Source organism: Lichenostomus cassidix, chromosome 1Aa, assembly GCF_008360975.1.
Source record: "Lichenostomus cassidix isolate B80296 chromosome 1Aa, HeHo_3.0, whole genome shotgun sequence".
In the NCBI taxonomy this organism is placed as follows: domain Eukaryota; kingdom Metazoa; phylum Chordata; class Aves; order Passeriformes; family Meliphagidae; genus Lichenostomus; species Lichenostomus cassidix.
This window is the reverse complement of record NC_139480.1, coordinates 36,538,769-36,552,618: the sequence shown is the minus strand read 5'-3', so window position 1 is coordinate 36,552,618 and position 13,850 is coordinate 36,538,769. Positions and strand designations below refer to the sequence as shown.

Here is a 13,850-nt window from a genome sequence, read left to right as displayed (position 1 = left end):
AAGAAGCCCCAATTTTACCATGAAGAAAAAGACCAGAGTGGTGAAAAACTGCAGTTTACAAAGGAAGTGAGAACAACTGTAAAGAAAAAATCTTCTAAGAATGGCAAGAGAAGCACTGACAATGACCATGATAAATTAGAAAAATACTACAAACCATGTTAGCAAAAGGATACAATACATCCCTACCCCTAGAAGGGCAAGCACCATTCTTGCAATAAAAGAAATTAACAAAAGTTGTCAAGATTACAAAGTAAGAATAATAGAACTGTCAATAAAAACACAAACCTACAAAATCTGAAAATGTTCAGTAAGTGCAGAACAAAAACAGTCTGGCCAGAAAGTTTAAATTGCCACAATAAAATGCTTTCTAATAGAAGAACAAGTATTAAACTTCTTTAAAATACAGGTTGTTTAGGTCAACCAAACAGTCCAAGAGATGTGAATATAACTTTTCATTAAGACAGAAGAAATTCCTGCAGTCTGCATGCAAAATGATAAGGGTTATAAATGGTTACCATTTTAAGTTATTGTTAGCTTTTCTAGGCTTTGATATAGAACTGACAAAAAAAGCAAATGCTAATAACGTAGCAGACTAGCAACAACTAGTCCCATGGCTTCACAGGAAATTAAACCTGTCACTTGATGAAGTAGCAATGGTCAAACACAGTTAATGTCCAAAGCATTTGGGTGAGTATTGTCTGATATTTTGATTAAGAAATTAGGATATAATGGAAGTTAATATGGTCTACCTTGCATGTATTAAAAACTACAGGTGAGCAAGCTTTATTCTTATGATTTGCTTTGTGACTTGTGACACATATTCTCCTAGTTAAGGACTATGCTTCAAAAAAAACCCTCTTGGTCTTTTTTCAGTAGCTCCCATTTTTAAAACCCCAGAGAAGTGTCAATATGAAAACACTAAGCATCCTCCAGAGCCTGTACCTTGACCCCACGCTATTTCAGCATTGCCTGCAACCTAGAAGGTAACAACAGTTAGAGGTAATTCTTACTGGCGGGGGGAGGGCAGGGAGTGTGTGAAGAGAGAGAACAGGGAATAAGTAATACTCTGCTTCTGATACAATTTGGGGAATGCTGGAACAGGACACAAAAACGTTTTTTTAACATATCATCACAAGCAAAGTCCTATCTAAAATGAAGACCATCCTAGAAACTACCTCGAATGGATGGTCATTACCTGGGTACAAGTATCCAGTTCCCAACAAGACCAGAGCAAATGCATATACAGAGAACGATGAGTAGGAATCATAGAATGGCCTTGGTTGGAATGGACCTTGAAGCTCATCTACTTCCAACCCTTCTGCCATGAGCAAGGACACCTTCCAAAAGAGCTCAGAGCCCCATCCAGCCTGGCCTTGAACACTTCCAGGGATGGGGCATCCAAAAGGTGTTTACTACCATAACTGTGTGACTGCCAAAATAGTGCTCTATTCCCAAGGTCCTGCAAGAGCTACCCACTGAGAGCAAAGCCATGAAAACATGGCAAGAATGGATGAATGAATGAATGAATGAGAGATTCAAAAGGGCCAGGAGGACTGCAAACCATAACAGTAGAGTAGGGATCTGATAATCATCAGCATATCCAATAAATACAGACAGATCTATATTTGGATAGATATCTCTCAAGATGTAATGAACAGAAACAAATTAAATTCAGACTAGAAACAAGTTTAAGTCTTAAACAGACTAATTAAATATGAGGGCAACTTTTCCAGCTATGCAATACAACCTATTACTGTAGGATTTTGTTTATTTTCTTTTTTATTTTATAATTAGTATTCAGGCAATAAAAAGAATTAGTTAAAATAATGTCAGCCTGCGATATAAGGTTGGATTAGATCTGCAGTCCTCTCCACTCTAAACCTCTGAAGCTACCCAAGATAACAAAGCAAGTGTCAACCTTCAATATCAGGTATGCTAATTTGTCTGAGACTTCACAGTTCTGTTCTCCTTTTTAAGCAGTATAATAAGTGATACCTGATCTTTGAATGAGCTCACAAATGCAAAACTAGTCCCTGGAGTGATCCCAACTAAACAACACAGTAAGTCCTGTATCTGTACAGGACAATTAAGAACCATTTGCACTCCAGTACAACTCCAACAATACCTACAGAACTCCACAGAGAACAGAGTTTGGTGAAGTCGGGCCTTTCGCTGACATTTTGAACAGAAAAAATTGGAGCAAAGTTACCTACAGTAGGTTTATCTGTTTTCTTCAAACCACCAACAAGGAATACAAGGAGATACGCTTCTAACTTCCTAGGTAGTTACAAAATGAACCACAAGGAGAGAAACAAAGGTAAAAATGATGCCCTCCATCTGGAAAAATTCCTGCCAAATGGAGCCTGTAACTGTTAAAACTGCTTTTCAACTTTGCAGGACAAGACTGTTTTAATGACAAAAGAAGTCTGTAATAAACAATAACCTCCATCTTTCTCAAATATATCCCACACCACCTGACACAGGCAAATGCACTACAGTGAAGTAACAAAGCAGATCTTCCTCCCCAGTAATAGTTCTTACCATTTAGGAAGAAATGCAGCCCTCAAGAACTGCAATACCTTTGTCAGTTAGGGCCATATTAGGCACACATCTAGAATATTTTTCAAATAGAAAGGAGCATTACAAGCAAAATGCATTTTCTAGAATTCTCCTGCCTCCCTGCCTCTTGAATTTCAGAATAAAACAACCAAGCCTATCATCACCTACCACAGAACAGTCAGGAATTCACTCTTATTTAGAAGATCCAAGGAATTTAAAGTCAGGTCTGCTGGCCTATTAAAATAATTTAATCAAAGGATAACAAATGTAATCAGCATGAGCAGCATTCCCATACCAGGGTTACGCTGTATAAAAGGAAACAGAGGTTGCCATTCTGTCACCAGAAACCTAAACACTGGGAGAAAGAAACAAACCAGCAGGGACTACTTAGTCCAGTGTTACTCTGCCATCCTAGGGTGCTCTGCATCTCTCATAATGAAGCTACCACATCACTCTGCAGGTCAGCCAATGCCATGTCCACTCTGAGACCAACACCCACAGGGCTCCCCCTTTGGTCATCCATGCACCTCCCAATCCACCCAATGGTGAAGAATTTATGTATATGAATCAGAGCCCTTCCAACACAGTCTACACTCCGCTATATTCACATATTCAAAACATCACTCAGTTATCCATTTGCAGAATTAAAAAACTTGCATTTGGTCTCTTGAAAGATACCTAAACTCCAGCTGAAAACATCAAGAGCTGGATAATTCACCATTGCCCTCCTTCCTTTGTTACAATGACTACTCATCTTCACCATTTACCAGTTATGCTTTTCAATTTGATCCCGTTCAACTTCACCTCCCAGTCACTGGATCTCGTTAAGTATAAACTGAATAAAGCACTGGATTTCAGTGAGAAAATGTTCACACGGGGGAAAAAAAAAAGATACTTTTCACTTTTTCAGATAATGTGAACGGGGTTTTTGCAGGCCTTTTACAATAAGGCATTATTAAAATAATTTTTAATTCTTTCCCATCCTCTTCATGATTTAAGAATAATTTTTAAAGACAAAACCTCTTCATTAGCATTACTACATATTCAGCCAAAAATCATCTCCGTATTCTTACATATTTTCAAACAAAGCATTATACCAGGAACTTCTGCTGAACTGCTTGTTCTTATTTGTATCCTATCAGTCAATAACTTTCGGGATACAATCCTATGCCCATGTTCCTTCCCTTCAATGCACTACTTTGAATACAGCTGCACAAAGGTGTGCCTTGCTTTACCAGCATAACTTCACATGAATTCTAGACAGTTTTGTGCAGTTCCATCCTCCCTGCTTAGCACCTACCCATCTTGTTTGTCTGCAAGTTTTATTAATGACAATTTTGATATTACTTCCAAACCATTAATGAAAAAATCTGAGTCTAGTAGACTAACTCCTCCAAGACTTTTAGGAACAATGACATTCAAGAATAATCCTCTCTAACAACTATTATTTCCAAGATGTATTACTTAGCCAGCAGTTCTCCATGCATTTCTCATATAGTATAAGATCATTCTTCAAGATCATAAGATCTTGATGAGCAAATAACGTTATTTGTTGTACTTCAGCCCTGAAATGATCTTCATAAGCTTTGTTGTTTCACTAGTAATCTTACAACTAGAAAAAGAGAGTAGGATCTATGCTGTCATACTAAATTGAACTTGCGATAAGAAAGAATAAATAGCCTTGGAAAGAAGAGTCTGCTACTTAAGTTCAGCTTGCATTCATGAAGGAAGGAGCAAGGGTGGCCCAAGAACCCAGTCAGCAAGATACCACACAAACCCCACCAAAAGCAGTCCCACCATAAGTTTCCTAAAGCATTCATATTTTCATCAGTGTTTCTACCTCTTGTTATTGAAATTACTGAATCACTTTAAACTGAGTCTTTCACAAATAAATAAATGAACATATCTCCCAGCATGCCAGTATTTCAGTAATTTTTCACTATTCCTAAGAACCTCTTTTCTATGTTAATATTGTGTTCACAATATTTCATGGCAAAATGCAAAGCCTTAGAGCCCGTATAAAAACAAACACATCCCTTAAAAAAAATAAAAAAAAATCAAACAACAAAAACTTTAAACTATTTGAAAGTAATCCAACTTAGTCAATACAAAAAGACACTAAGAAGCAAAAGCCTTATTAAAAAGGCACAGCAAAAATACCTGAAAAATACACTCAAAATAAACAACAGCACCATGAAACAAAAAAAGGGCAAAGATTTTGACAGTCCTATAAAAAGCATCGGTTTTAAATGTATACAAATGTTGAAACTGATTATGTGCTCCAACGTCACTACTTATATAAGGGCATGGTGCTATTTTCTTAAAAAGTGGAAATCACCAAGTATTAAGGCCCCTGACCTTCAAAACTGACTGAACACAGATGCACTGCATTGTTCACTGGGCAGATCTGCTACAGCACAGAATCCTGAAGTTTTTAAAAGAGCATTTCTGGGGTGTCTGTTAACAGCCAGTCTGTCTCACCACCAACATGAAAAACATCCTTTCCTTTTAAAACTTATCTGTACAAAGATTTTAAGGAATAAGGGAACATTCACTGAAATCCATGTAGACACTATCTGGTGAGTAAGATCTAGTCACCATTTCTGGAAAAATCAAACAAAGTTCCCTCCAAACTAGTGATATTTACTGCATATTAAAAGATCCCAGTTGATGTTACAGCACACAGTATATATTAACTTCCTTTCCCAACTTGTGTACACACACTCAACTCTATGCATCAAAGCAACAGTATAAAATTCTACCAGATTAACTAGCTAGACTACCAGCTTAAATTGAGATATTTTAGTTTGCTACACAGTAATTAATCAAAGTTAATTTAACAAACATTAATCTTCACTCTTCAAAACACACTGGTTTTCTGACAAGCTGTTAATGCTTTTAATTCCATTTTGTAATCCTAGACTGCCTATCTATTCCACAAGCCAAGAACACTTTCTTTCAAAGAATATCAGCATCCTACAGTCTGGATCACTACCGAAAACTTGTATCACTTCTTAAAAACATCAGACACTGCTACCGAGGGTACTTCATTTAGTCTGACTACAGTTAGTCTGACGGAATGTGTAGCAGCAGTCTACACGCATCACCTAAAATAAATCCCAAAAATAACAAAAAACAAACCAAAAAAAAATCAAGACACTTACTTGGGGTTTACTGCTTTGCTAATTACTCTTCAGAAAGGACTAGTCTATTCTAAAGTCATGAGCACCGTTTACAGAGATACAGTAGATAGGTTTACATATCTTTCTACACGACCACATATAGAGGCCTAGAGAGCCTCTTCAGGCATCAAATAAACTAATTGTCTTTTAAGATACTGTTTAAGGAACAAGATACCATCTGTTTAGCAAAAATTGGAGCCTAACATATGCACTTATCCATTTTGTAGGCTGAAAAATCAATTCTTACAGTCCTTAACATATCAGGTGACAGGTCCACATGTAAAAGCTTTTCTAAACTGTTAAAAATATATTTCAAAACAATCATACGAGTCCTAAAGAATACACACATGCTGCTGACAAAGGTGGGCGGCACAATAGAAGGGTAAAAAGAATGGCATGAAACGACCTCTACATGTTACCTGTAAACATTCCTCCCACCGCCAACACACTGGAAAAACAGACCGCTTGCTCTCAAAACAAGCCCACGCCACACGGGCAGCGCTGGGCTGATGGGGCCAGACCGGACCTGCGGGCGTGCTGCAGACCAGCGCTATCCAAACCCAAGGAGAAACATCAATTCCTTCGCCTCCGAGGCGCTCCTCGCAGGCTGCCGGGCCGGGGCGGGCAGGGAGCACGGAGCGCTGCCGCTCAGGGACCGACCGGTGCAGCGGCACCTCCCGGTGCGCTCTGCCCCCGCCGCTGCTTCGCCCCCCGGCTCGGGGGCGGGCGGCACCGCCGGCCACGGCGCACGGGAGGGTCGGCGGCAGACCCCGCACCGCTCCCGCCGCCCGCACCCGCCTCCCCGCCCGTCCCTACCCTGCCCTGCCCACCCCGGCCGCGGCCGCGCCGCGCACACCCAGGCCGGCGGCGGCGGGCGGCGGCGCACCTCCCGCCCTCCGGGCACCCCGCCCGCCCGCCCGCCGAGCCCCGCTCCCCCCCTCCCCGCCCCACGGCGGGACGCGGTCCCGGCCGCGCTCCGAGCCCCGCTCCCGCGCCCCGCTGCCGGCCCGGCGGGCCGCTCGCACCTCCGGGTGCAGGATGGGGACGCAGCCCGCCTCCTTCTCGTACTCCTCCAGCGGCGCCGCCATCTTCCTGCGAGCCCCGCGCCCGCTGCATGCCGGGTAGTGCGCGCGCCCGCGGCGCCCCCGCGCGCCGCCGCTTCCCCTCACGGCCCGTGCGCGGGAGGGACATGCCGGGGTGCGGAGAGCTAGGGGTGTAGGTTGTTTCAAATATGTATACACACCCCGTATTTTATATGTGGAATATGCATATAGGTATATACCGACCCCATATTTTTGGAGATACCAGTGTCAGTTCTCCTGGAAGCAATATTTAGTATGGCTTAGGTTTGCGGAGATGCTCAGCCGAATTAAGTTCATTACAAGCTGGAATGTGAGCGAAAAGAGAGCCCTTTTTATTTGTAACCTTCTCCATTTAATGTAGATTTGGTTCCAGACTAAGCAATTTGTGTCCATTTTTCTCTGGGAGTTCTCTTCTCACCTGCCAGGGAGCAAAGAGAGCATGGGAAGAAAGTAAGAAGGTTTTAAAAAGGTTTTTTGCTCTCAGCTGCAGGAATGTTTGAAACCCCTCAGCAGACCTGATGACCTCCTGAGGAAGCAATTCCTTCCAGCCATTTGTGCCCCACTGGCTGGTGGTTCCTCACATCCCAACACATCCCAGCGCTGCCCAGATGGACAAGTATTGCTGTGCATTGCGGGGCAAGCTGCAAAATAGGCTTGGTTCTGTCGAGCTGGTCATTTCTGTGCTCACAGGCTGCGTAATGCGTCTACTGGCAAGATTAGGAATCCTAAAGCTCTTTATTTCAATTTTTTAAAAAATAAATTACATTTTAATCAAAAATGGTTTTGCAATTACAGAATGTTATTGCTGTTTTGACTGATGCTTTGTATTGCTATATCTATGGTGCTCTCATTTGCCTTTGTGAGAAAGGGACCTTTAGATAATACATTTTGTTGTATCATAATACATTAAGCTCATAAGCCTAAAACCCTACAATGATATTCTCTTCATTACTCTTTCCTATCTCATGCAAAATGTAACAGAGAAGCACTAATAAAATTTGACTCCACCATTATTAAAATGTTAAACCATAAATGTCTTTTTTTTCTGAATTTAAATTCAAAATTGCCAAGAAGAATGACATAAGATTTAGAAACCGGGGGTGTGAAACAGGTCTCAAAGCACATATTTGAAACCATAAGGACTGAAGAGCTAAAAGAGCAGAACAAGACACAGAGTATACAGGAGAGGATCTTTTTTTAACTGTATATATTATTAAATGCACTAGGGCTTAGATATAATTTGCTGTTTGATTTGCATGAGGAAGAGGGTTTTCAACCCCCTACAAACTCCAGAAATAGAAATCCTATCAATCATGACGGTTCATCACTCCTATTTATAATACAAGCAAGGGTGATAAAATAACCAAAAATCTTTATAGTATTTTCACTATGCAGATTATTTTTCCTTGCAACTCTGAAGAAGTTATGCTTTGTCCCATGGCTCTGAACTGGATTGTAAACACAAACGCTGATACTGTCTAGGTATTTATAGCCTGTTCTTCACAGGTCTACACATTTTGAAACCAATTCTGTTTCCAGATACATCTGTACAGAGAATTTTTGCTGTTTAAACTGGGGCCTCATCTGTGAATATAGTTCATGTGCAGCCTAGTATATCTTTCTTCAGAATGAGTGTCCCTTTTACCACCAAGTAACAGCAGAACCAGAATACAAGATTGTGCTACTGTGCCTTTGTGTTAGAGCTCCTCATTCAAAAGCTAGCAGTGGTTTAGAAGTTTAAAAAGTTTTCCTTTTGAGGACACTTCAAACATTGCCTGTCCTTTCCTAATCTACATGCAATCTCACACAATCGCATGGAAACATGATTCTTTGTTTTGTATTGTCATTACAGAGAGGTTATCATCCCTGCAGAGTAAGTGAATGGCAGATACAAAGCCAATAATCTGCTACAGTAACAAAGTTTACTCCCATTTCCCACAAATCTAAAAGGCTGTAAGGTTAGATGTTTTTATGGATTCTGCCACAAAATTCACTACCTGACCTTCAACAAGTATTTAACTTCTCTATGATTTACTTTGCTCACTTTTAAATCAAAAACTTTGTAATCTCATTAAGGGGGGTACTCTGGGAATTTATTATCGTTGCAGAGCAATTTTATCTCTCTGATCAAAGGTGCCTTGTAAATGCCAGGAATTATTGTTGATCAATGGCAGGAAATGTTCTTCCGTGTGATTGCATTGAATAGTCCATAGCTGATGTGTGAAATGCTCTCCATATTGACCAAAGGGGTTTTATCCAGTTCAACTTAACTAGGCATGCAAAAGGGACAGGTCTATAATATTGGTTAAACACCACACACACTAGAAAATTATTTTAGGTTCTATTCTCACAAAAGGAAAACAATCCACCAGTAACACAGACACATAGATTTTCTTCCCTTTGTTTTGCTTTATGGTAATTGCTGTGAAAAGGGGCATAAGGTCTGAATACCTTTTAATTTTCAGATAAGCCAAAAAACAGCCCAACGGGGAAGCAAGTAGCACAAAGTCTTACAAGTCTCTATTTTGCAACAAAAATTTTATCTTCTTTAACAAGTTATTATGAAAAAAAATCTTTGGCAGACACAAAACGTATTTATGGAATACACATCTGTACACATGGTTCAGTACTAGGCATGACTGTGTAGCTTTTTTAGCTGCTATCTTCTACTAAACTGTGAAATGTGACAGTGAAATAAAGACATTTAACATGCATGTCTTAGTACTATTTTTGTATTATGCTATTAACACTTAACTAAAAGTGTGGGTAACAATATTTACCTTTGCAACAAAATACTGCAATTAAAGCTAAATGTTTATTCTCATGGCAGGCCAAAACTTAAAGGGAAAATATTGGAACATCTGAACACAAAAATAGGTAGTAAGTCAAAAGTACCCTACCTAGCCCTACAAGAATATATATTTTTAGGAGAGCTGTGCATGTTCATACATAGTTTTGATTGATCATATTCTAATTAATAAATCATGAGATGGACTTGCCACCATACTGAGGTGCTTCTAAAATTTTCCCTTGCATAGTGACCCAAAAGACTTTCTTCACTGTCAAGGGCTAAAATATCTGGAGAAGCCATGTCATGTTCCTGTTCTCTGAGTGTGTTTGCAGAGGGGCTATGAGTAATTTTCTTTATTATTCTCTATCTATGCTTCATTTTCTAATCATATTACTGTTTGAGCCTTGTGCTTTATGTATGGGAAATGACACCCACCTGTCTAAAAGTGTATACCAAAATGAATGTATAAAACGTGTCATTCTGCATGGGTTTACAAAAGTCTGTGATTTCTCTCCTCACTCACTCCTACACAGAGAGCATCCACTCCTCACAGTTTGGACCAGTTTGGGTGACTGAAAGCCTATGAGTTTGCATGACAGCTCCACAGAATTTATCTTATAACCCAGCTGAAAATGCTCTCAAAGCAAGTGCATTAAGAGAATATGAAATATACATGATTGATAACAGAAATCAGTTAGCGAAATTTTCAATACAGTGCCTCCTGTAGCTGCACGCACTGCTTCTGTTACAGTATTTCAGAGCTCTGACAATTGTATGGATATGAATGAAACCTGAGTGACTAAACCTGTTTGTGGTCCCAATGACTGCCATGCCCTCTTGAGAGGGGAGGCTATTCTGGAAGGCAGAGCCATCAGATCTCGCCGTGGGTCCAATCCTCAGCCACTGCAGGCTTCAGCCCTTTCTTCTAAGGTAATGTGAAACTTCAGTGTCCTGGGCTGGAAGCCATGGCAGTTCAAGAGAGGATTCGTGAGGGGATCAAGTGTCCTTACTCAGAGGTGGCAGCATCTGTCAGCCGGGATGACTGCAGACAGCAGCCACTCGACCGTGTGACCATGTAATGTGCTGCTGCGTGTCAGTCAGGGCTTCTGGTACAAGAGAGCAGTGGGTGATGTGATTTGCCTCACTACTGAGTGTGGTCAGGCTTTCCTCTGCACAGCCAGAGTAGAGTAATAGTCACAGTGGCTACGTTAGGCAGTTTGTTTCTGAGGATCACCAAAGAGAGCCTGGCAATGCTCTTACACCAGTTTTATAACAGTGCATTTCTGAATTCCAGGGGTGGTCATCCTGATTTACATTGTTGTGAAGTCAGATGCTGTGTTTATACTATCCTTTATTATTTGCCAAATAGCACTGTATGTCATGCCAGGCAGTTTTAGATACCAAGAAACAATCCTTCTAAAACAGGGGGGAAAATGTTGGAAAAATCCCAGCTGAACTATAATATGATGTCTGGGTCCTCCTTCAACCACAGCAGCCTGTAGCATACACAGTATGGACAGAGGTCCTAAAAGGGAAAGTCACCTTCTCTACTGCTCCTGAGTATGTCTGTTGGGGAAAAGCTTCTTTTGATGGGATAGGAAGCCATAATGTTGCTTACTGGGCTGCAAATGATAGGTGCTTTCATGGAACAGGATGACTCTTCATAAGGAAGTCTGCTCTTTTGCTACATAGCCTCTTGCTCCCCTGGAAAGAGTCCAGGAGGTTGCTAGTCTTAAAAGAGGCCTAATGACAATGTTTGATGGGAAATACCAGAAAAATAATATTTTTGTACTATTTCCCCTCACTTTCCTAAGGGAACAGACTTTCCATTTGACTACTGTAATATAGAAATGTCCTTCCAGTGGTGAAATTCTCACCCATTTAATTTAAAGAGAACCTTTTCTACATGTAGTTTCCCACAGAATAATTTGACCCCAAATCCTTGTATTAAATTATATTCAGAGAGATTTCCCCATTATTGAAATGTGTTGATGACATAAGCACATAGGGACAAACTGCAAGATGCTAGACATCTAATAAAAAAAACCCTGAAATAAATTGTATTTGTTGAATCCTAAATGTCTTAATGAATGCTGTGCTTTCAAAACAGCAAGCACATCAGCCTGTGAATCCAATATCTCTTTCTGGAGAGATCCTTTCTGTCACTTTCTGTTCCTTTCAAATAGGTTTTTAGTAGAATCACTAGTATTTGAACATAGAGGGCTGAGCACTAAATGTAAGCTGCTACTAAGCATAGCACTCTTGCTCTTCATTTTTGGTGGTTTTGTCATTTTATAGTGTATTTCTTTTCTGCTAAAATAATCTTATTAGCATGAAATATGTATAGTCCTTGAGTGACATAAAGCAATCATATTATTTCCCTAGGTGATTATCTTTGCTGATGCAATTCCACGTGCTGACAAATTCTGCATTGATTTAAAAGTACGGAAAATGAATAGGGTTATCTAACTTGACTTTTTATTCCCAGTTTTTTCCCCTTTAAGATGATGTGCTTCTATTTATCACTCATTGTGTTTTAAATATATGATCTTGATACCATATCGTACTCATGGATGACTTTGCTGCTGTCTTTAATGTCATCTAAAGGATCATCTCTCCTTTCTTTGTTCATTATAGTCAAAGTGGTTATTACGTAGTGTTCTCATTACTTACACTCAGTAGAGGTAATAGGTGCACTAATATAATTTTTAACTTACCTGAGTCTGTCAGTCTCCTGTGAGTTTTTCCCTGGGAGGTTGTTCTTGGCACATTCAGGAACAAGCCACACATACCAGTTTGTTCTGCTAACACATCTGCTTGTGCTCATTCTTTGGGGAAACCTGGGACTACTGTGATGCAGCCCTGTACAACAGCTGACACTGGATTATGCTCCATATTTGTAAAGGGAAATTAACAGACTTGAAACTGAGGACTGGATTACACTTTATGAACTTATTTCCTTTTTTATTTTAATTTTCATTATCCTTTGTTTTCCCAGACCTCTCTTTGCATCTTTTGCATTGGGCTGATTGTTCTAGTTGCCTTTGGAGAAGGTGCAGAATATATCCAAATAATGAATTTTTGAAACACAGGCAGTTGCTGAGGCAAAAACTCAGTGCCAAAATGAAAATCAGTGACAAACCAATAAAATAAAATTAATAGTAATTCCACTACATTAAAAAGATACCATTGAGAATGAAGCAATAAATATTCAACAATTGTTTTATGGAAATATTGCATCCTCAGGAATTTAGGTTGAAGTGGGCTGAATGATAAAATAAGAAAAAAAATCACAGTTAAGAGTTTAATTTACAATCTTTGGTTGAAAGCCAATAAATGAATTATTTTTGGTACTTTATACCAAATGAAGTAAATATTTTCCCTGCTCAGATCTCTGAGGAACATGGTAGACTAACACCCTTCCCCTTTACAACTGAGAATTTGCTAGCTGAATTAAAATATTTTTCAGTAACCAAGGTGATGTCCAAACATATAAGAACTTGTATAAATAGCATGGTCATAGAATACTATTGTGTTATTATCCTGTTCAGGAGCTGTTGTCATCATGGTCATGACAGTGCACATGTAGACCTCATTGTCAAGGGAAGTGAATTGCCAGGAATGAACCTGCTCATTCATTAAGCATGAAAGATAATTTGCATTCATATAAGAGGAGAAAAAAGGAATAGTACAGGAAAATATATAAATTAGGGAAACTTTATCAAAAGTAGTAAAAAAGCAAATGAAACATAAACCCCAGAAAGTTTCTAATATTAGAGAAGAGCAAGTGAAGAGAAGCACTTAGTTGGAAGGGATCTACAACAATCATCTAGTCCAACTGCCTGATCACCTCAGGGGTGACCATTTGCTTTTCTTGGGAGATATTCTAGTTTTCTATGGTTGGTTTTGTTTGGGGTTTTTTTGTACAGAACAATTAATTGGCTGATTGAAGTACCTAAAGCGTGCCATGTAGGTATTTTACATTTATTATATTATTTGAATTAAGGACACACAAAATAAGCCAACAGCACTTAGGATAAGGTTTCAAAATTGTGACGGAAATTTTTGCATGAATTACCATCATATTTAGGTTTTTGCTGAATGCACGATGAATTAACAACGTTTGCACACAGGCAAGTACTCTAAGCATAGGGGCCAATATAAATTCAGCCGTGCTATAAAGGGAAAAAGTGGTAGCTGCTTTCTGCCCTTCACCAAGCAAGGATACATAGCAGC

At 39.7% G+C, this 13,850-nt stretch overlaps 1 protein-coding gene across 1 annotated transcript in view; it reads right to left on the bottom strand.

Annotated features, from left to right (window-relative positions):
• ZDHHC17 (zDHHC palmitoyltransferase 17) overlaps positions 1-6,849 on the bottom strand; it is a 64,651-nt gene extending 57,802 nt beyond the window's left edge. Inside the window, exon 1 of the mRNA XM_085045368.1 lies at positions 6,767-6,849. Coding sequence (XP_084901494.1) covers positions 6,767-6,829 — 63 coding nt within the window. The 5' untranslated portion in view covers positions 6,830-6,849. The remainder of the gene's footprint in view (positions 1-6,766) is intronic.
• Between the last annotated feature and the right edge of the window lie 7,001 nt (positions 6,850-13,850).